General features: G+C 49.7%; 1 protein-coding gene across 1 annotated transcript; it reads right to left on the reverse strand.

Annotated features, from left to right (window-relative positions):
- Window positions 1-1,220: 1,220 nt before the first annotated feature.
- On the reverse strand, window positions 1,221-21,820 carry TMEM204 (transmembrane protein 204). The gene is made up of 3 exons (XM_032970004.2): window positions 20,440-21,820; window positions 15,955-16,110; window positions 1,221-7,185 (listed from the first exon to the last, which is right to left on the reverse strand). The coding sequence occupies exons 1-3, from the start codon at window positions 20,741-20,743 to the stop codon at window positions 6,932-6,934; spliced, it is 714 nt and encodes a 237-aa protein (XP_032825895.1). The 5' UTR covers window positions 20,744-21,820; the 3' UTR covers window positions 1,221-6,931.
- Between the last annotated feature and the right edge of the window lie 1,402 nt (window positions 21,821-23,222).

The raw sequence follows: 23,222 nt of genomic DNA on the forward strand, positions 1-23,222 counted from the left end.
ATCCCGACCCTGACGCCTGCTGCTGCTGCTGTATATTTGGAGTTTGCATGTTTCTCTACCCGTGGTCGCGTGGATTTTTCTCCGGTAGTCCTCTGATTTTTCCCTCCACATTTAGAAAGGTAAGTTCGGAATATTTAGCTGCTATAAATTTACACGCGTTAAATCACCTCGTTGGGCTACCATTTGTGGCCAGGTCACTTCTGAAAAAGAGCTATATACCTCAGTGTGCCTTACCTGGTGAAATAAAATAGAGTTAATAGCAGCGTGAGCTTGATTAAGCTCGATATAATTAAATTTGATTCGTCATAAACATTATTTGGAATAAAAACAAAATATATATAACAGGCATTGCAGTTTGTTTGTCGAGCAAGCGACTCACAATCGAAATTTTACGAGTTAAACTCCTGGTTGGGGAGGGGAGGGGAGGTAACGCGGCCTAAGAGGCTCTCCATAAATGACGTCACGCACCTGGGGGGGGGGGGGTCAGACATTTGTGACGATGTGTGACGTGGTGTGGGATGGGGGTTTGAGAGATGTGACGTCACAGCAAAATGCGCAACTTTAAATAAATATAGACAACACGTTCTACTTAATTAAATAGACTTTTTAATAAATGTTTTCTCCTACAACATCAGAGTGCAGCGCCACATTAAATACGCACTACAATGACAATAGTTTAAAGCGATTTGAAGCATGTTTTATTTTGTGGGGGGGGGGGGCAGAGCTTTGTGACATCATATTTGATGGGGGGTTTGACTGTGACGCCGTGTGACGAAGGGGGGGGGGCTCAAAAATCGTCCAAAATCGCGTGACGTCATTTATGGACGGCCCCTAACATTCAACCGGATGTCGATGAGACGTTTTCCACTTTTATGGGGAAGTCAACAGTGGCTGTCCTGTAGATATCCTTGTCCCCGCCACATAACTGGTGAATCTCCACCGCTGGCTCAGGGCTGTAAACAGGAAATGAGCACCGGCCTCAATGTTCATTCGAGCAGGAAACCACCTCGACTCGTTTTCATGTTGTAAGTGTAAGAAGCTGGCACGCTCATCACTTGATGTGACATTTAAAAAAACACACACACACACGCACGTATCTTCGAAAAGCTGTCTGCGAGCGGATGACTCCAGACAGGATGCGTCTGAGTCAGGATTTTAGAACGTAAGTCACCGCCGTGTAACATTTTTCGGCGTCACCCTGAAAAAATGCACGTCACTGGTTTACGTCAATCACTCACGTTTTATTTATAACCGTACGAGCACCCGTTCACATACAATATCCCTTTTTTTTTGGCAAGGGAGAGAGACATGGGCACAACGTACAATGCAGTGACCGTTAATATTTCTTTAATTGTTATAATAAATATTATTGCTTTGTAATTTAGCTTTGGGAAAAATGTGTATGTTGGGATTTGGATGATGACACGAGCACACAGTGGGCTGCTCTTGAGAGTCGTGTCACAGGCCTCTCAAATTCCCCACCTTTACAGCGCTCAGAATGTCCCACAGATTATTGTCTCACGGCTGTGACCATTGAGCCAATCAACGACTGCACACGAACTGGCCCAGTGGCATGGCCGCTTCTCCCATTGGCCTAATCAACCGGTCGGCTCTGGCCATTATTTCTACGTCGCAGTGTTATACATCCATTGACTGGGGCCTAAGAATGAAAAACACAAACTACACAGTAGAATCACTTTGACAGTCTGGAAGATTAGGTCGAATGCCATCTACAGGGCCAATTTAGGGCTCCCTTTAGTCAAGGCCCTTTCTGCCAGCAGTGGTGTTAGGAAACTATCGCAGGGCTGCACTTTTGCTTAGAACAACTTTCATGGCTTTCCGGGGTAGTAGGCAAAATAATTGTGTACCAAGTCTAAAAGCCCCCCAACGCACATTGTGGTTTTGGCCGTGCAAATTTAGTTAATAGTTATAGCGGAATATCTGTCTGCAAAATTGGAAACAATAACTCTTCGTTACATGGTATGCATTTAGAATGGTCATCCTTTTCATGGTGTGTGGTTTTTTTCTTCTTAAAAAAGACAAGTTGTGTGAGTTTTATCAGAATATTCTACGTTTTTGGACACTTGAGTGGCCGGGTGGCTCAGAGGCCAAAGCAATGAAATGAGACGCAACTGCGAAGACCCTCGGTTCAAATCCGGATTTCAGCCACTTGTGATTCAACCGGATTTCTCAAGTGCAGCGAATGGACGTTCTCAGCCCGGTCACCAATGATAGCACACTAAAATCAAATTGCATTAAAATTTTCACCCTAATTTGACTGCATTCCAGCTCTGACCTTTCAAACGGTCACTCAGCAGCCATTGTGGTGTATTAAAAAATGGCAGTAGTTCTTGGATGTCTTCTTCCGCGCGGCCATCCCCGAGCACACTGCGTATGTGCTGCTCTGCGAAGGTTGCGAAACGATTTGGAAACATATCAAGCTACCGTTGATTTGATCGCGAAGCCTCGGTTGTTGTTTAATAATCAACAGTCGCGTCACGATCCACCGCACCCCTCGCTCCCGCCCCTTACTCCTAACGATACAGGATCACGAATTGATTCAACATCATTTGCCGTTTTTTTTATTTTAACCATCTCGTCCGTGCTCTCGTGTTGTGCTGTCTCGTCATGCTTTCTGTCCTTGGCCCCATTACCCTAACTGTAACGTTTTGCAACATCTCAACACATCCGTCAGTAGCGCTGCGTGGCCCTAGAAGGAAACGAATATATAATAGGCCCTCCTTCATAGGCCCCATTTTTCCAAAACTGTCACCGATCACATACTTTTGATTTGAAGGCACTGTTTTTGACGAACGTGTCACGTCTTTGCCATTTGCGCCACTGCCAACGCAGTATCGCAAAACGCAAATTCGCGTGACTTCTGCATTTTGTCCTTAAGTCATTGATTTGAGGGTACGAATTTATATTTCTGAAGCGATGCGTCGTTACTTGTCTACCAGTCGCAATATAGCTCCTTGCGCTTGCGGGTGACATTGAATGAGTCTATGCCTTCATAGGTGCTCGCTAACAGCACTTGCCCCCAACAGCCTGTTAAGGCTATACCGGGGGGGTCTTTGTCTTATTCGTCTTTGTTAACCCCTTGATATGCCATTCTCACAACTGCTTATTGCCCAATGGCTGAACGTTTTAAGCGATCGCTACATTAACAGTCCAACGATTATAACAGCCCACCGATTTAAATACTATAATACACGGGTTCTTTTTTGCCATTTTTACAAAGTTTGCTAACCGCCCGCATCTGTCGGCTGCTCGTTCCCCGCAGGATACTGAACCGGAGACGAGTCCAACTCTGCTGTAGGTGGGCAACATACGTCGAGTGCGAGATAGCAATACTATTGAATGTTAGGTAGCCTTTAAAATAACGTTAATAAATAAAGTGTGAACACCTTAACTTCACCTCATCCTTGTGCAAAGTGAAGGTACATTGTTTCCTTCAATCAGTAGCTCAAAGCTCAGAGTGGACACGGTGTGGTGGGAGGGGGGGGGTAATGATTGTTTTCGACTGACGGTAAAAAGATGGAGTGGCTGTTCAGCTCCTCAAATGAATGTCGCCTAATTGTGATTCTCAGATTTCAGCTCCGACATCCATCTACTCTCAACCGTCCACTCTGTGGTGTCTGTGCGCCGCTGTGCATCTCGCGCATTCGCTTTCTGCTTTGCCGAAAATTCGGTCGCCACATCGCGCGCTTTTTCAGGCGCGCTTCTGTAGCCGTCTGGAACGCTCTTCCTTCCGATGTTAGGAAGCTACTGGAGGCTATGCATTATTTTTTTTTTTAATAATTGATTGAAAACTAATTTCTTCAGAACTGCTTTTTTTGTGTTCAGTTTGTTGTCCTTCGCCCGCACCTCCAATTAGCGTGGTTAGCTACGTACGGTGCGAAATAAGTTCAACATACACACACAGGTCACAATTGCAGTGTGCCTTTTAACACCGTAAGACAAACAATTTTATGAACTTTTGAACTCTCACTCAGCCCCTGTATTGATGTTGTTGTTGTCATTTCCCTTCCACACTCCCCCCCCCCCCACCCAATGTTATCCCGATTGTGCTGTTGGCGGTTCCGTCATAAGTCAAAGTATCCTTTCGGATCTTTCCCAGAGCAGTGTGACCCCAGCCCACGGAAGCAGATATCACGGGGTTACTCCCTGAGATCCCTTCAAGCCACCTCTGGTTGGTCGACACGGGGTAAAAGGGGCAGCACTTACCGCTGCATCGTGGTAAGTGCTACCCATACGTTGCATGATACGTCAACCCGATATTTTTATTTCCGGAGCTGGAGTTTATTCAACTAAAGTGTCCGCCCCCGTTGCAGAAAGTGTCTGGAAATCTGGCTGCATGCACGCCCATTTAAAATTGCACCTTCGTGCAGAATTGACGTTCCACATGATAAGCCACTTGTATGTATGCATATGTGCGTATGTTCTTTCTCACTAATCATACGTGGACAACCGCACGTAGCCAACCGTACGAATCTGAGGTGCGGAGGAAGGACAGCACTTCATTTGGCTACCATTTCTGAAAGAGAGCCGTATCGCTCAGTGGACCTTACGTGGTTAAAAGCAATGGTTTTTTTTTGTTATCGTTCACGAAGATGCACAGGGATATGCGCGCACAACAGGCGCGGCAGAATCCTCGGGACGGGTCTCGCCGTTTGAACAGTTGCGCGAAAAACCGGCCGGGGCCATAGCATCACCGTGCCATCAGCACCGTTTCATTCGGTGCCTGACGGTTACATGGCATCTCGTACGATACCTCATCTCGTATAATTCTCTGTGCGTTCGACAAACTCTTCGTGGGGTGGCGGGGGGGGTAAGGCGGAGGTGGGTAAGGGGGGGGCTGTGGTTGTTGTCTGGCAAGTCCCGTGGGTATAAAAGTTGCTTCTCCAAACTTCCGTAATCCATAGTCCATTGTTCGCCAACAGCAAGGGCCGTCATTTGACCTCCCCCCTCCCCCTGCCAACCACCTCCCTCGCTCAAGAAAAGTTGAACTGCCACGAGCTTCCGAGTTTTCATTCGTTTTCATTAAGACCAAGTTTGGTACAAAGGTAACGAAAATCCGTTGGCAATATTAGTTGTTTAACACAATATTAGTTGCGGTTTTTTTGTTTGTTCGGTTCGTCGTACGGATGTGCTCGGTGTACAGGTGCAGCAAAACTCGAGGGTTCGAAGTACAAGCACAATCGCAGCACCACGGACACTGCACTTCTCTGCCCCATCGCCTGGAGATCTTTGTCAACGCATTTCCAATTAAGATCGCAGCTTCATCTAATTGTACGAAGGCTATCGGAGAACTGTTTTCCCAGTGAGTTTACTCCACGAGTTAAACAACAACAACAACAACCACAACCACCTCTCCTTTAAAGTTGAGAACCCATTGCCGCCCAGCTTCAATTTAAGCGGCGGCTTCGCGGTTTGCATCACGGTCCGCGCGCCCGTCGACCCGAGTTCGAATCCCGGCCAGGGACATGACGTCAGTGGCGAGGGATACCGAAACCGTCCCGAGCTCGTCCCCACCGCTTGCCCACCCCGGCGGCGTGACATCGATCGTCGTGGTGAAAGTGACGACGACAAAGCAAGCAAGCCAGCCCCGTGATGGACGTGGCACGGGGAGGCCATCATCCAGCAAAGGGCTGACGTTTGAACGTATTGGCGGAACACCGGTGACGGGTGGTATATATATGTAAAAAAAAAAAGCACATTTTTTGCGCAATAATTATTTATTTTACCCGCGATTCGCAAAGCCCGTTCCCAAAGTCTTGCGGGGTCGTGCGTCAAAATCAGTTCTCGTCATGTCGAAGCAGTCGCAAGACTGAATGTCGGTGCAAATGTAGATTTTAAACTGTTTTATGGGGGCCGGTGTGTAATGCTGCACCTGTGTACCGCCAATACGACCTATTTGGTATAATCATTGAAGAAAACACAAGTGAATTTGCTTTCCGACTGTGACCAGCAACTTTGGTAGAATGGATGAGCCAATGACCGCGTCTAGTGAAATCTCGACAGATTCATTAAGTTGTTGTACGTTGAACCTCTCCCGCACCATACGTAGCTAGCCGTGCTAATCGATCGCCAAAGGAAAAGAACGACGGCGTTCTTTACTTTCAACGGTGGGACACGGCGCCCTCTGAAGGCAAACAGACGCGTGTGTGCGCGTGTGTGCGCGTGTGTGTGCGCTCGTGCGCGTGTTTTATACCATAAATAATTGCATACACGGAGGGCACGCGCGCCTCTCAGGACGGCGAGCCCGCGGTGAGATTGCTCCCGCACGAGCCGCACTCACGCAGTGGACGTTTCGCGTGAGACACCGTGAGCGCTCCCCCCCCCACCTCCCCCCTCCACAACCCGACGACAGGTGGCAGAGAAGTCTGTCCAATCGAGTCGCTCGGTTTCGTTCCTCGCGGCCCCCTCGTCCGAAACACTTTCAAGTCCTGCCACGGTAGGAGCGACCAAAACTTGGCACCTCTAATCCCTCGTCGTCGCGGGAGCTGTGGAAGCAGTGGAGTCGGCGACAGTGGCGGCGGGGGGGGGGGGGGAGGTGGGAGCGGCCGGGGGGGGGGAGGGGGGCAGGGGTAATGTTTCTGCCCTTCTGATGTAAAACACCTCCGGCCCGAGACCAAGGGTTGCCACCTGTCCTGTTGTTTTTCCAGGATCGTCTTCTTGTCGAGGTAACCGTCCTGGGAATGCTGCAAGTCTTCCCCGGTAGCATGAAAAGTCCCGGCTTTTGTCCACCGCGGGATAATTCAGCGCTCAAGACAATGTGTTTGTCGCGTAGCTCTCCCCTCTTCCGTTGTTGCGAAATATTCCTCTTCCCATGATATGTCCAGGTTTTTTTGCGTGTGTACCTCAAGAGGTGGCAACCCCCTCTCCTTACCGAGACCCTTCGCAAGGGGGCCAGCGGGGCTAGCGGGGACTAGCAGGGAGTCTCCACATACTCGTTCTGGAAGTTGGGCCTGGGCGGGCAGGGCGATGGCAGCGGGTGGCGGATGATGATGTTCTGACGCGGAGGCAGGCATTCGTCGGGAAGCTGCATGACGTCCCAGATGATCATGGCGGCGGCGGCGGTGGCCAGGAGGCACGCCACCACCTCCACGTAGCAGGACCATGCCAGCTGCGTGTAGGGCCCCACGCGGAAGAACGTGGCCAGACCGATCACCAGCACGAAGCCTGCAGGCGAGAGAGAACGGTGCCGGTTGGCTTTGCCGCAGCAAGGGGGCACAAACAAAAGACGAGCCGGCGCCCCTGATGTGCCCGTCGACAACGGGCGTTCGCTTCTCCGACACACAAAGGGGGTCGGCAACCTGCGGCTCCGTAGCCGCGTGCGGCCCTCTAAGGACTGCTGCTTCGTGACGCCGTTGTTGATCGAGAAGCATCGCCGTCTCGCATTAGCGTGCATCTCTTTGTTTTTAACGAATTACTCCAAAAAAAATGGCTCCTCTTGCTATTTTGGTTGCCGACCCCCTGTCCAATACGGTTGATCGGCAATAATAAATTAAAACTTCTAATCAATGTGTTGATGGGGGTGGAGGCGTGCCGCTATCTTGCCGCTGTGACATTTCAAATGGAAACACTTTCAGCCTCTTAGGCTGGTGACCAGAGGAGACATGAGCGGCATGCAAATTACGCATGCATGTGCCCTGGTGAGGCATGAAAAGGAATTGTGGCAATTTCCCATGATGCTTGCCGCCGCCTAAAAACAATCCACAACGCATGAACTCCATCAGAAAAAAAAAAGCAATCATATTTTTTAATACTACCGTATTTTATATCAAACATGTGACGTATTATTAATTGTATTCTTATTTAGGCTACCAACTCAAGAAGAGTGAGAATGTGGCCATTCCAGAAAGGCCACGGACATCAGCTCTTGTTGAGCTGGTGGCTGAGCATTGTACATGCAAATGTGGTGGTCACATTACATGCATGCAAGGCATGAATGGGAGTTGTGCCGAGCTGCTCTTTGTGAACAGCTGTTTGTGAACAGCAGCTCACCTTCCTGTGTCGCTTATTCTATTTTGTTTCCCAGCCTGAACCGTATTCTCCAGTTGTGATGAGTTTCCTTTGCATTCACAGAGGAGCATTGGACTTGGATCGCGGATCGCTGTGGTTTGTTCCAGTCGGGGTCCTTAAACAGAGGAATTGTGTGTGGCCCATGGCTCGGTTCCATCGGGGGCATAGGTGCTAACCTGAGCATCCTGGCCAGTCTCCCGCTACAAGTTAATAAAATCCACGGCTTAGCCAAAGCCTCCACAACTTGGCTCGTTCTCAAATTGTTTCGTCTTCTCCCGTGAAAACTGGACGTCCAGTTTTAGTCTTTTTTTTCATGTCCCTCCCCTCCTTTTTGTGTAACTTTGCTGTAAATACTCCCGGCACAAATAGTTTATGAAGAAGCCGTATATGGGGTTTGTTGTAGCTCGGGATGTATACACGACGGTCTCGAATGATGCGTAAAGGGAGGGGCGGCGTGATGTGGCCGAGCGCTCGCGCGGTGCCGCTCGATGCAAGAGACTCGCGGTTCCGAGCCCCATGGCCGCCCTGGTTAATAGTTAACCGCGAATGAGAAGACCGTCTGCTTCACAGTGGAATGTTAGAGATCCCGTGACCTCATTCGATACAACGCAACACAGGCATGTGATTTGTTCTATTCGAACAGAATGGGGCCATGTTTGTATATGGATGCCACGGTGGCGATATGTTAACGGCCTCGTCTGGTATACAGGATGGACGTCGGTTCGATCCCGACCCTGAGGTATGTATATTTGTAGTTTGCGTGTCTCTCTCCCCGGGGTAAAATGGATTTTTCTCCGGGTCCTCCTGTGTTTTCCCTCCACATTTAGAAACACGCGTGTAGAATATTTGGCTGCTATACATTTCCACGTGATGAGCCACTTCGTTGAGCTACCATTTGTGGCCAGGTCACTTCTGAAAAAGAGCTACATAGCTCAGTGGGCCTTACCTGCTAAAATACAAATAATAACGTATGTTGGACTTTTTTCGCACCATACGTAGCCAACCGTGGTAATCGGAGGTGCGAGTGAAGGACAACCAACAAAACACCAAAAGAAGTTCTAAAGAAATGAGTTTTCAATCTAGATTATTTAAAAGTGCTTAGCTCCAGTGGCTTCCTAATATCGCAAGGAAGAGTGTTCCAGACGGCCGCAGAAGCGCAGAATGTACGATGGTAAAAATTTGAAAAATTACCCATAAATTACATTATGAGACCTCCTTTGCCAGAAACAAGATATAGGAATAGGTTTTACCCTTTTAACTGGCCCTCAATACTCTGATAGTGCGCTGTTTTTGAGTTGTACGCCTTTTGGCGTCTTCTGGTCCAACACCAATGGAGACTAGGCTCTAAGAAAAGCCGTCTCGGGTGTGGACCAATCAAATTCAAGGACAGTGCATATTATTATCAGAGTTGTCTTTTTGTTTGCATTTTGACTGCTTGTGTTGTGGTTATTGCAAACATGATGCCTTGAATAAAGGTGTCAGTTTTTGTGCCAGTTAAAAGGGTAAACCCTATTCCTATACCCATCAATTACTCAACTGCGTTCGCACATAGATACGTCGACCACTCAACTGCAAAACTTTAGCGGGACATTTCTGAAAAGGAGACTTCCTTGGGTAAATAAATAAATGAATAATGCCTTCAGCTCGGGCATTCACGATTTTCCTGTTGTGTTATTTACGCATCCCAGCGGGCCCATTACGACGGAGGGATTAAATTTAGCGCTCTCGATCCAGGCGCGCAGGCGCTGTGCGTGTTGTGGGTGACTGCACCCTCCCCTCTCTACCTCTCCCCACCCACCCCCCCCCCGCCCACCGAAATTTAGTTTTGGATGTGGCCGAGAGATGGCCACACAAATTTGGACACAATTCACGGCACTGTATATTGGGGCCCACGCACTGCTTGCCTTCCACCAGGTGACGTAAGTGCTGATTGTGCTGAAGGTGAAACATTCAAATTACCATGGGCTGGCGCACGAACAGGAGGCTGGGTACCGAATCAGCAGCCACTAAGTATTGCTGCAAATCTGATATATAATTGAATATAAACTAAAACTATTCACATTATTTTTTTATTTGCCATGTAAGGCCCACTGGGCTACATAGCTCTTTTCCACATGATACGAAGTGGAGTGTCATGTGGAAATGTGCAGCAGCCACATACTCTAAACGCGTGTTGAATTTAAATGTGCAGGGAAACATCGGAGGACCCGGAGAAGAATCCACGCGACCACGGGAAAGAGAGACACACGCAAACTCCAAATATACAGCTGGCGTCAGGGTCGGGATCGAACCCACAACCTCCACGTAAACCAGGCGAGGTAGTTAACATTTTGCCGCCGTGGCACCCCACGTAATTACAATGAGCAGCACAGCGGGGGATGCCGACGTGGTGTACGGCAGAGGTCGCGAATTCCATCTCCCAGCCTGACCACCCAGCAGTAAAACATAAGCGCAACACCACAGTCGGGGCTACGGGTTGCCTGCGACGGAATAAAGTGTGGGAACTCCCCCCCCCCCCCCCACCACCTCTTGCATTTCGACATCCATACCCTCTAGAGTGGCTCTCTCGAGCTCCCTCTGGCGAAGGCCCTTCCGCCGGCAGGGACGTGAGCAAGCAATTTGCAGGGCTGCACCTTTAACTGCACCTGTGATACAGTTACATTTATCTGATTTACCAAAGGTGGGGATGGGGGTGGGGGGGTGGTCAGAGCCATCCATAGGGGGGGGGGCGGTGGGGGTGCGGCGCCCGGGGCAAACTACACCGTGTGGGCCACCCCGATGCCTTCAAACGAATCCGCAACTATTGCATCAGACACCGTGACGTCGAAGCGCCGGGGGCCCACCAACATGCGGGGCCCGGTCTGTCACCCCGGTCCGCCGTACCCTGGAGATGGCTTTGGTGGTTGGTGGTGGGACGAGTTTTTTAGATCTCTAATCTAAGCAATAACCACCGGGGGAGTCATTCACTAGTCATACCCCCCCCCCCTCTCTCCCCACACATACACATACACCGTCCTCCCATCCCCCGCACCACATTTGCGCTCCTTGGCAGCTCTCGCAAACAGCGGAGGCACTGGAGACCAACCGCGGCTGGCGCAGCGCGCGCCGTGGCCCCAACAAAAGGCCGGGCATTGCTTTTGGAGCGCCTCGGCTCCCGCTAACGCGCGCGCGGGCGCCTGCTGTTCGCACGCGCTTGCGTGCGCCGCTTCTCCGCGCGCTCCGCGGCAGTGCCAAGTCCAAGCGTCCTCCTCCCTCCCCGCCACCCCCCCCTCCCCCCCACGCCGTAGCAAGTTACATCCTGTGGCGGCAGCGGAGGATATCCTGACGCCCCCGAGTCGCTGTATTTTTAGCTGTTTCCCGCGAACTGGCGCAGCGGGACTAATATTAGCAGTCAACGGCCACCCGCATTCAGACGCCTCGGACGAGGGCCGCCGTGCAAACAAAGGCTGCAAGAGTGCGGCGCAGCTCCATTCGTCTTTCCACGCACAGCCAAGCTTCTCTTTCACAAAAGCCCCCCCCTCCCTCCTCCTCCTCTCCACACCCGCCCCGCTAACCCAGCCACCAAATACTGAGCCACGAGATCGTTAACGACGCGTAGTGCGTCTGCGCCTGCAAACTCGACGTCGTGGCGGTATGCGTTCGTGAATCGTCGTCATCATCTTCAGCCGTGGTCAGATCTCCTGGCCGGATGAAAGCCTCCCAAAAGTTGCCGCGGTCGCCACCTCCCACAATGCTGCTGCGATGCAATAACCCACCGAGCACCTGCGCACGAACCGATTTTTTTTTTTAATCGCTCCATCTCCGCCGCAAAAGGTTGTCCTCTTTATGATGCGTTCCATCCCTGGGCTGCCACTGCCGTCGTTATTATTCTGGACCATCAGACGTCGTCCCTTCTGGCCGCGAAGGGCCCTGCCCAGGTGGACTTTTCTTCAGAAGTTTTGAATGGTGGCATTCGACATGCGTGTGCCCTCTAATCGCAGGCTAATAAAATAAAAACTGTAAGAAAGTAATAAAAAAATGTAAAATACAATAATTCTAACATTAAAAATTATCTTGTCTAGAATGTCCTGGCTGGCTGATGGCTGGGCTCCTGTCGACCAGAACAATCTCTGTTATTTCTCATTGTTTTTTTCGGTAAAGTCACGTATGTAGAAATACAATAAAATGATGTTAAAACAAAAAACAATCACGACGTTTCAATCACAACGCAAGCGATCTTAATCAGGTGTCAAGAACAAATCACGGAGGTAAATACGAAAAAAAGATGAGAGACGAGAATGTAACAAACCTGAAAAAACATTACGTGAAGCACATCCAGTCAAGCCAACAACACAGTTAGACACTTCCTGGCGGACCACGAATTTCAGAAGAGTGTTAAATTTCGTGTTCAACCTTTGGATTGCACATAGCAGCATAGATAGAATGAAAAATACGAGGTACACGGTCAGTAGAAATACATATACAAGTCCACCAAGAGGTAAGGAGGGAGGAAAGACGGACAGGGAGGCAGAGAGAGAGGGGGGGGGGGCGGACGTATGAACAGAAGCTTAAATAGGAAATACGGTTGGAGGGGGGGGAGGGGCCAGAGCGAGAACAGCAGCTCAAACACGCACATCTTACACATTCAAAACGGCAGCTCAAAAAAGGACCACCTCTTGTAAATACAAAACGTCAGTTCAAAAAATGACCACCTCTTGTAAATACAAAACGACAGCTCAAAAAATTGTTGAGGTCGTTGTAACCGAAACTAGCTGGGTAATTGGCTAAATGGGATTTTCCACATAACAAATAAACATTGCATTGAAACGGCGGAAGAAGTTCCCAAGACGTATAATAGATAGCTACACCAAAGAGGTGGGAGTAACACATACAGAAAACTGACACGGTTAATTTATAATTGCTCTAAATTTTCAATGTTGTGCTCCTATTAATATAATTTTTTTGCCAGAATCTGGTTCTGGTCCAAGCAGGGCCAGGGGCGGGTCTAGTGACGCTTTTAGTGCGTGTGACGCACAGAATGAGTCATTTGACATATGAAAGCGGTAAAACACCAGCTGACTCGGTGGATTTACCGAGCGTGACAGCTCAGCTTCTGCAGTGGTAAAAAAAAGGGAGGCTCGGTACGGCCCCATCACGGCACGGATGTGCCAGTGGAAAAGATTAGTCAGTTCTCCTATAGGGTTGACCACTGAAAATGAATACAATCATGTGACCAATATATGGTGGCTTGGAGGCGTGCTGCTGTTTTGCCTCTGTGGAATTTCAAATGAAAATGCTTTCTGCTTTTTAGGCTGGTGTCTAGGGTGGACACGAGAGGCATGCAAATAACCCACACATGTGCCCTGGTGAGGCTTGCAAAGGAATTTCTGCAATTTTTCATGTTGTGGCACAGCCTAATAAAAACAAAAAGAAATCCACCAGGGCATGGACTGCGAACAAAATTATGCAATCAAATATTCGAAACGACATGAAAGGAAATGCATTATGAAAAGGCACGCTATGGGGGAACATTTTTCAAGCGCGTATTTGAAACTACCAAAGCCCGCTCGTGCCCGTAGGGTACATTTTATGAAGGCTCTGGTGCGATAAAAAAAACACACCGTTTCACTTTGCTCGGTGTGCGATGTGCGTTATGTAACAAGTGAGAAGAATTTTAACTGCACGATAACCAGCCAAAGAAGAAAATCACACGGGGTGGAGGGGGGGGGGGCCCTTCGGCGCAGCTGCACAAAGCCAGGTGTCTTCCTGAGTGAGCCGCCTTTTATTTACGCTCATCCATGTCAGCGCGCGAGTGCGTGTGTGCGTGCGTGCGTGCGCCGCCTTCCCCCCTGGGACAGGTCACCCCCTTCGCACAGATGAACCAGATTTGCTACACGTTTGTTTTTTTTTTATTCTGCAAACTGCAGCAGCAGTGGCCCAGAGCAAGCAGAGGAGAGGGCTGGTGGGAGAGAAGGAAAGGGACAGGCCTGGTTTCTCCCCCACCCTCCCCACCCCACCCACACCGCCCTCCAACTCTAGTAAAGGTACTGGCAACTGCTGGCCCCCGTGTTGCCTGACATGTGACCTTTGTAAGCAAGCCGCTGATAACGGTCAACGCACGCGGCCGCTCGTGCCGCCTGCCGCAACACGGGCTCCGAGGCGCGGCCGTCGTTCATCGAGCAAAAAAAAAAGTGCGCAGAGAAGCGCCGTAGAGGTGCATGCTGGGAATTACATTGAGACAGAAGGAGGCGGGGGGGGATTGGAGAACTGACGCAGGTTCGTGAACGACGTTCAGAGAGAAGAGCGCGCTTGGGCAGGACACGACACGGCCTGAAGGGGGCCACGGCCGACGAGCGAGCGTAATAACGGAGCGGCGGCCGAGGGATGGAACGCACACGCGAGGTGCAGGCCCACCGAGGAGATGGAGCCATCCAATTGGTTCGTGTGCAGCTGCTGGGGGAATTATTAACATCGCGGGATCGTGAGAGGCGGCGGCGGCGGCTTGGGGGAAGCCCTTCAACCAGCAGTGGATTGCCCGTGGCTATTTATGATGGTTAAGTGAAGGAAGCAGCAGTAGTAGGTACTCACCATTGATCTTTCCGCGTACCTCGTAGAAAGCATTGCTGCGCCTATCTTAAGCAAGGCGATAGGAAATCTGCGGAGGTGTTTTTTTTGTTCTCCCCCCGCGGATGTGTTGCACGGCTCTCCGATGCGTTTTTGGGTTTGTACCACGTGCTCCTCTGTACACGATGTCCGACGTTTTGCACCTCACGTGAAACGTTAGTCAAGGGCACTTCAACCAGTGGTGGAGAGAACACAGATGCCGAAGGTGTGGGCCATACATTATTGATTGTTTCTTGGTTTTATCTATATATTGGTTGCTTTGTTTTATTTCACAACGCTGATAACGATCACTCTTTACCTTTATTCTACCAGGTACGGCCCACTGAGCTGTGTTGCTCTTTTTCAAAAGTGACCTGGCCACAAATGATAGCTCAACGGAGTGACTCATCGCGTGGAAATGTAGAGCGGCAAAACACTCTTCACGCACGCTTCCAAATGTGGAGGGAAGACCCTGCAGGACCCGGAGAAAAATCCACGCGACCACCGGGAGAACACGAAAATTACAACTATACAGGCGTCAGGGTCGGGATTGAACAATATGACCTGCTGCATACCAGGCGAGGGAGTAATCATCTCGCCACTGCGGTGGGTGTGATTTTATTAACATCTAAATCCCGTACGGGTGCAGCCGTTGGGCAGTGGCTAGCATACTGCACTATGAACCCCGGTGACTCGAGTTTAGATCCTGGCCATGGCTAACATCAGCGGTGAGTGGTTTCTGAACCTGCAGCAGTCCGAATTGACCAACGCGGCGTGCGCGCGCACAAGTGCTGCCCATGCCGTGCGGGTTGTGGCAGTTACTGTGTTTCACCATACTTCACCACATACAATGCTGAAGGTCAGGGGGGGCACGGACGCGCTAGTGTCGTCATCATCGTCGTCGTCGTCATCGTCGTCACGATCCATGGGCAGGTAGCCCCGTAGGTGTCCACCGCACATTTCGCCATTTGTTTCCACTGTTCTCGAGTGCACAGGTGCAGTGTAACAATGGACGTGTCTGCAGTGTCGTCTGCTGATCACCACCCATGCACCTGTCGCGCATTGACAGTGGGTCACCCATCCTCCCAGTGCTATCCAGACTCAAATTCCAGCTGCTTAGATTACGAGATGCGACGAGCTCAAGAGCACTCCGGGTGACCTCGCTTGTAGACCACTAAATTAAATTGTTGTTCTTGTTGTTGTCATTATTATTATTATTATTTAAATCCCACAGCCATTTGATCACTCCTCCTCCGCACGCCTCCATAACCGCGGAACAAAGGTGCGGAGAGCAACAGCGTGAATGCATTGTTTTATGTTCACAGAGCGGTGCCCGCCACTCACATGCCAGCTGGAAGGTACCCGCCATGGCCTCCTCCCACCAGTCGGTGTTGGGGTTGAGGCAGGGCGACCGGGCCCACGTGATCACGTAGAGCAGCAGGCCGAGGAAGAGGGCAGCGCTCGCAATCAGGTTGCACCCCCGCATCATGTCGAATTGCACTGTGGGGGGGGGGAGAGGGGGGTTTGGTGACAGCGGAAAAACGAAAATCTCAGCCCTCTGGGCAACACGGGGGCAAGGGGGATACCCCCTTCGGCCCATGGGTCACACCTGGCCCACGTGAGGCCTACCGACAGTGGTGGCACTGCGAATGAGAAAGAGCGAGCGAAGGCTTGGGGCACAGCAAGGAGGCTCAATGTCGCCCTGAAATTAATGGGGGGGGAAAAAACAGGGATGTGTAAGCAAATCATCGGCTCAAATGCAAAGCCTAATTATTGTAATAATATTTACAATGGCAATGCCATCATTTCTATATTGTCTGCATCTCTTTTTTTTAATCTTACTACGGTAGATATGTTATATTACCTCACTACATCTCGACATATCTTGTTAATATCTCTCGTCATCTCACCCGAATTGTATTCATGACATCGAGGGGGTCCATAAAAAAGAACAGGGTGGACGCCATTGGAACCTCCTTTGCCAGTAGCAAAATATGATAATAGGTTTTTTACCCTTTTATCTGGCAACAAACCTGACACCTTTTTTACAAGGAGTCATGTTTACATTGACCACAATACCTGCGGTCGGAAAGCAAACAAAAAACAACAACTCTGATAATGTATGCACTGTCCTTGAAATTGATTGGTCCACACCTGAGACAGCTTTCCTTAGAGCCTAGTCTCACATAGTGCTGGACCAGATGACGCCAAAAACACCATGTGAGACTAGGCTCTAAGAAAAGCTGTCTCGGGTGTGGACCAATCAATTTCAAGGACAGTGCCACATACATTATCAGAGTTGTGTTTTTTGTTTGCATTCCGACTGCAGGTATTGTGGTCAATACAAACATGACTCCTTGTAAAAAAAAAGGTGTCAGTCTTGTTGCCAGATAAAAGGGTTAAAAAACAATTATCAAGAATAGGGTGAGCACCACCACTGCCTAAAAATGTAAATGCCCCTTAACCAAAATGTATCCGTCACTGTAAAGCCACTTAGCCGAACTAATCATACACGTTGGGGGAATGTTTTGTTTTACCTGCCAAACACCGCATTCTAATTTTAATGTGCTCGGTCACTTCTGTTGTTGCACGAGCCTCTTGCTGTGACAGAAGTGACCGTGGTCTCGGTGTGTGTTAATGTGTGGTTGCCAACCAAAAATATCTGAAAGCCCTACTCAGCCCTCAGTAAGAAAAGGTTCCTTACTCCTGGCCCTTTAACTTCAGAATCTATCAGAATCTTTATTTATCCTGGAGAAATCCGATGAGCAAGTATGCTCTTTTTCACAGACGTCCAACTTGGGTAACCAGAACTGCCACATTGGTAATTTTCACTTCCTCTCTGTTTTTTTCTGTTCCAAATTTTATTCCAGTCGTGTTCTCGGCATCATTTCATGAAACGAGGACCCAGGGCAGAATGCCAAGTGGCGCCTCCTTTTTCATGAGCGACAAAATAATTCGCCTATTGTTGAGGTCCTCCTTGGGATCAGACCCGAGGCAAATTTCACCTTTTGTTCCCCTTCCCCCAAGGGGGCAGCATTACATGGCCGTAGAAGTGGTAATGTTTAATTTTTAGAGAAGGAATTTTAACCCAAAACGATGGGCAAAACCAAAATCAACGCGACTGTTTCGTGATTGGTGACCTGTCTGCGACCATCAACTCATGCTACTCGATATTACGTTTTCAATCACGACACAAGCCCAGATTCAAACCCAAAAATCTTAGCGGTGCTGGCTCAGGCAACCACTGAGTCACTCGGCCACCTCGTTTTTCACTTCGTCCCCACATCAGGCGGCTTACAACGTGGCAATATTGGTAAGCACACTCACTCCTGAGCAACTTTCGCACAGAGTGAATTGCATCTCTGCCAACAGCCACCTGCCAATTCTGCAAGGGATTCACAAAGCTTCCCACGTGCTATAAAAATGTAAAGGTGCAGCCCTTCAATGTCTTCCCCACGGCACTGCTGGTAGAAGGCCCTCCACTAGAGGGTGCCCTGGATGGACCCTAAATTGGCTCTTTTGGAATACAGGATTTGGCGTCCACCCGCGACACACACAGAGACACACAGAGAGAGAGACACACACACATAGACTATGTGTGTGTGTCTCTCTCTGCTTGTGTGTCTGTCTATGTGCCTTCGTGTCTGTGTTTTGTCTCTCTCTCAAATTTAGCAATCTTTGGAAGAACGAAATCAACCAGGTGGGGTGTTGACTGTTAGCCGACTCTCTGTGTTGTATTGCATTATATTTCTAAATTTAATAGGTTTGTTTTCTCATTCATTCTTACCTGATGATGGTTGATTGTCTTGCAATCCAAACGTCGTATGCTATTATTTAATTTATTTTCTCTCCACGTGACTTTACCAAAAGAACCAAAGAGTAATTCCTGCAGTCACGAAAGCTTCAAATCAAGTTTTTACTATCATTGTTAGCCGTGGTCAATCCACTGCTGGATGAAGTCCACTCTAAATCACCGCAATCTCTCATCAACCTGCAAATTTCTATACTATGCACAGCCAAATCGTCTTTTATTAAAAATCGAAGTTTTAATTCCAGTAACACTTCATGAAAAAATATATATAATTGCACACCACTGCATATCCTTGATGTAGCCTGTATCTAAAAATGTTTAAGTCTTTGCAAGGTCCCTGTGGCGCTTGCTCTGTACCGGGCGCTTGCTTAATAAATAAAAAAGATTATAAGAAACAAAATGATATTTGCACGAACCTTGTTAAAAATATAGATACATCGTTTTTCTTCGTCTGTTTGCAAAAGGTACTATTTCAGATCTCAACGATGACCGATCAGAGTTGAAGTGATCACACTGCCTGCAGCAAATGATTTTGCATGAAGGATTTTTTTTTTGTCACAGTGAATGAGCAGAACTCGGTGCTGCTACCCAGGTCTCCCTGGAGACCTTTATTTAGGGGGAGGGGAGGTGGAGGGCGGAGGAGGAGGGGGGGCAATTGAAAAAACAAATTCACTCCCTCGAGACGTTTAATCGCAATAAACTCCCACTCACTTTCAACAAAATATGTCGATTCTAGTGGTTGGCAGAACAGAAATACCACATTCTATGACTAAGTTATGCCATACCCATACCATCAAAAATACGTGTATATTTTGACCACGGAAACATATCTAGTATAAAAATACAAATGTTATTTCCCGTAAATCCATTTGGTGTGAGATGCACACGTTTTTTCCCGCAATCATTATTCCACTATCTCATTCACGAAGTTTTCAAATGTATTGTGTTGCTATTCACATTTCACCCTCATTTATCTGAATCGAAGATGACAATTTCGTCAAGTTAGAGGCAATGGATGTCTTTATGTTCACCTTGGTGTGTATGCTGTGTTCACAAGATGGTCCCAATAATCGTTAAACTGAATTCTCTAGATACAAACTGCCACACGCCAAAAATAGGAGTTTGTGTCTTTCCCATGGCAGTTTAACGATACTCTTATAGGACAATCTATAAACTTGCGTTTCTAGTACAATTGCGTCCATGAATTATTTGATCAGGTTAGAGTCTAACGGCATGTTGTAATCCCTTCTGCCGCACAAAAAGCTCTTGACTAATCCTCCACCACGTATGGACAGTTGTGCGTCCTTTAAATTGAGCCGCAGTGATGTTTGAAGTGTTGCGTTTAAACAAACGACACGAGCGCACGATGGTTCCACTTATTTCAAAACCGATGCAACTTCATGCGCAAACGCAGGCCGTTGACGCACGTACACATGGCACAGGAGCTGGGGGGGGAGGGCCCTTTGGACATTCTCACGGCAATTAAAAGGTCGACGGAAGTTAAAGATTTTGTGATTGGAAATTTTGACTCCGTGCACACTGATGGCTCGCTCCGTGGCAAGTAGAAAAAAAAATGCCAAGCCAAACCTACTTTAGGCGTACATAAAAAAAATCTCACGAATGAATTTGAACGCAACAATTTAGGTTCCTATGGAGAAGCTCCCGGGCACGTCGGGCACGGTGCCAGCGAACACGAGGGTACGATCCAACACACAACGTCGGGAAGCCGGAATTTCATCCGCACACACCTGCAAAATTGTCATTACACCTGAAATACGTCCCACTGGACACACGTTCTTTAGAATTGTTTGTTGTCCCTCCAATGCACCGCTGATTCGCAACGGTCTCGCTCACGTACGGCGCGAAACAAATCCCACATACGTACGTACACTGGCCACCAATTCCGCGGCAATTCTACTGAGATGGAACCGCCGCGTCAATCGAAATCCGCGCGCGTCCGAGTGAAGCAACGCGCCGCCACGTGAACGGGAAGAGGAGGTGCGAAAGAGTCGCCTTACGCTTGACGGTGGCATGCGACTCCAGGTATCCCGCAGGGTCAGACCCCCACCCCAAGTTCACGCACGGGACGCTGGGCCCCCTCTGCTCCTGCCTTTCCCCGGGGGCCTCGCCGCCCTGCGCTGGCGCCCCGCCGCTCCCCTCCGTTCCGGCGTAGCACATGCGCCAGAGCCCCACGCTGCGCCGGCGACCCTCCTCGAGACTCTGGTAGACCCAGTTGGCCGTGAACGCCGCCACATTGTTGAGGACCAAGGAAACCAGCGCCACAGCCACGGCCAGCGCCACCAATTTGGCGTTCAAAACCATCGCTGAGGTGCGCGCTGGCAACGGCAAAACGTCGCTCGCCCCGCCGCTGCCGGTGCCGAGGCCGCCGCCGCCGCCGCCGTCGATCGCTGCCCTCTGCCGAGCGCTTCACTCCGATGGGCCATGGCCGGTGCACGCTCGCTGCATGCGGGGTGAGGCCATGTGCGCTGGGCCATGCCCGCGTCGCGTTCCGGCTCGGGCGACGCCGCCAGCAGGAGCTGCAGCGCCTTCGGGCTCTTTTGAAATTTCACCGAACTTGGACTTTTCTCTCGGTGCAATGCGCTGCTCCCAGGCGGTCTCTTTTTTTGGTGTGTGTGTGTGTGTTTGCGCGCGGATCTCCCTCGCAGCTCACCTGGCCCCGGTAACCGCGTCAGCTAATGGCCAATGGTTCTCCCGCCCCCCTCCCAACCTCCCTCAAACTCCTGATGCGCACGGCAGTTCAATGCGAGGAGAGGAGGAGGAGGAGGCTCCTGCCGCCCAAGTGGATGCACATTTGCGCACGCGGCGACTGAATAGAAAGGCGGTGACTTTTATTTATTTATATGTAGCCTCCCACGAACAGCGCTTAAACAGGATCTGTTTCCTATCGGGTGGAAGGAAAAATGGGGGTTTGGGTAGCAAATTCCCTCCCCCCCCTACCCCACCCACCTCACCACTCCTCCTCCCCTCAACTCCCATCCTCCACCATCACTACCACCAACCTCATCACCCCACCCCGCAGGAGCACAGCAAAGCATGGGAGGAAGCTGTTGGGAGGACGTGGAGGTGGTGGTCGGTGGCTGGCTGGCTGGCTGGAGAGGGGTGGGTTGGGGGTGGTGACCGAGGATGTGGCAAGGAGTTGCTGCTACATTTGTCGGGAGCGAAGTGGGGGGGGGGGTATTGCAATGGCTCAACGTGAGGTGGGGGGGGGCGGTGGGCGGCTGGACATCCCTGCGTGTGTGCCTGCAGGACGGGCGGCGAGAGACGCGGAGGGATGTGGCGGGGGTAGGCGATTATATCCAACCAGGATGTTGACATCAAGCGGTGGGTCTCGCTCGCAGCTCTTCCCACACTCGGCTGTTTGTGGATCTGCGCTGACGCTTCCTGTCCCATGGCTGGCCAGCACGTACTGTACGTCAGGAGGGCCGCAGTCGCGGCGCGCGATAAATCTTAGAGTGGCCCGGCTATCCCCCCCCACCTCCTCCTCCCCGCTTGTGCTGACGCAGACTCGGTGTTGCGTCTGAGACGCCACCTACGGGAGGGTGTAGATGATAGAAGTGTGTCCGTTCCAATTCTACGTCAGATATCCTGTCCACCCCCCCCTCCCCCCGTAAAAGCCATTGCTAAATTCATTTATTTCGTAGGCCACCAGTGTGTGGTACTTCTCATCCATCGCGCAAAGTTCACTGGAACGGGCCACTCAATGGGATTGTTGTTGTTCGAAATTCATGGCCTCCACCGATACTGGAAATTGGACAATGTGATTATTTAAATCGTGACAATTTAATCCTGCAGCACGAATTCGTCTATTTGACCTACTTGCATTTTTTTCTCAATAAAAAAAATATGCTAAATACACATTACTTGGTCGTTTTTTCCGCCAAATTATATTACAATTGTGTTTTTAAAAAAAGATCGTGAGATGGCAACGTGTTGAAAAAGCCATTCGAGATTTTTAATCTTCAATGGAATCAGTAACACTAACTGACTTTCCTAATCATCGTCTTCGTCCGAAAATCATTATCATTAATTAACTCGTAACAATCCACGCAGAACCTCAAACTGCCTTTCAATCAAATAAAAATCACAACGAAAAATTTTGGAATGGGAAAAAAAAAACCGTGGGAAATTTGCCAGTGCTGTCATTGACAAAGATTTATTCCACTGCCTTGCTGAATAAACGCGGGCCCTCTATTCCACCGTGCCGTGCCACTGCATGAGCCATACCTCGGAGTATTTGCCAGAGATGAAACCGTCCTTGGCTCTGAGCAGGGTATAACAATCCACAATGCGAGCCCGCGTTGACATATTTATATTACATTTTTGTATGCTATTTATAATGAATCGCCGCCTGACCTGAGCGCTTACTGTTTGCGGCTATATTTGCACTCTGAGATAAGATTAACGGCAGGATATCGGTGAGGTCACTCAGCCAGTCCTCTCTTTCTCCGCCATCGTGGATGGGCGTGGGCGGATGGAAGGGGGGCGGAATTGTTTTTTTGAGGAAACAGCAAATGTAAGACTTGTTTAAATGTTCACAAGCATTTCAACTTAAATATGATATCGAAGGTGAAGGGAAAGGTGCCGCTGACGGAAGGACCTCCACCAAGAGGAAACTCTAGAGAGCACGTCTAGAGGGTGTTGTGGCCTGATCTTCCCTGCTGGCAAGACATCGTGGAAGAGGTGGGAGTCCCCACACTTTACCCTACCGCGCGCAACCTGCCGATCATACTGAACTGCAGCGCAACCGTTTGGCACTGCTGGGTGGATGGAGGCGGTGTGT

Source organism: Petromyzon marinus, chromosome 43, assembly GCF_048934315.1.
Source record: "Petromyzon marinus isolate PM22_M1 ecotype Great Lakes invasive population chromosome 43, UKy_Petmar_22M1.pri1.0, whole genome shotgun sequence".
Classification (NCBI taxonomy): Eukaryota; Metazoa; Chordata; class Hyperoartia; order Petromyzontiformes; family Petromyzontidae; genus Petromyzon; species Petromyzon marinus.

What these genes read in the sequence shown, in the direction of transcription:
- TMEM204 (XM_032970004.2), bottom strand. Translation starts at nt 20,743, where the DNA reads ATGGTTTTGAACGCCAAATTGGTGGCGCTGGCCGTGGCTGTGGCGCTG. An exon ending in GTCGCATGCCACCGTCAAGC is followed by an intron (nt 16,111 to 20,439) that starts GTAAGGCGACTC and finishes CCCCCCCCACAG; the next exon opens with TGCAATTCGACATGATGCGG. An exon ending in GGGTACCTTCCAGCTGGCAT is followed by an intron (nt 7,186 to 15,954) that starts GTGAGTGGCGGG and finishes TCTCGCCTGCAG; the next exon opens with GCTTCGTGCTGGTGATCGGT.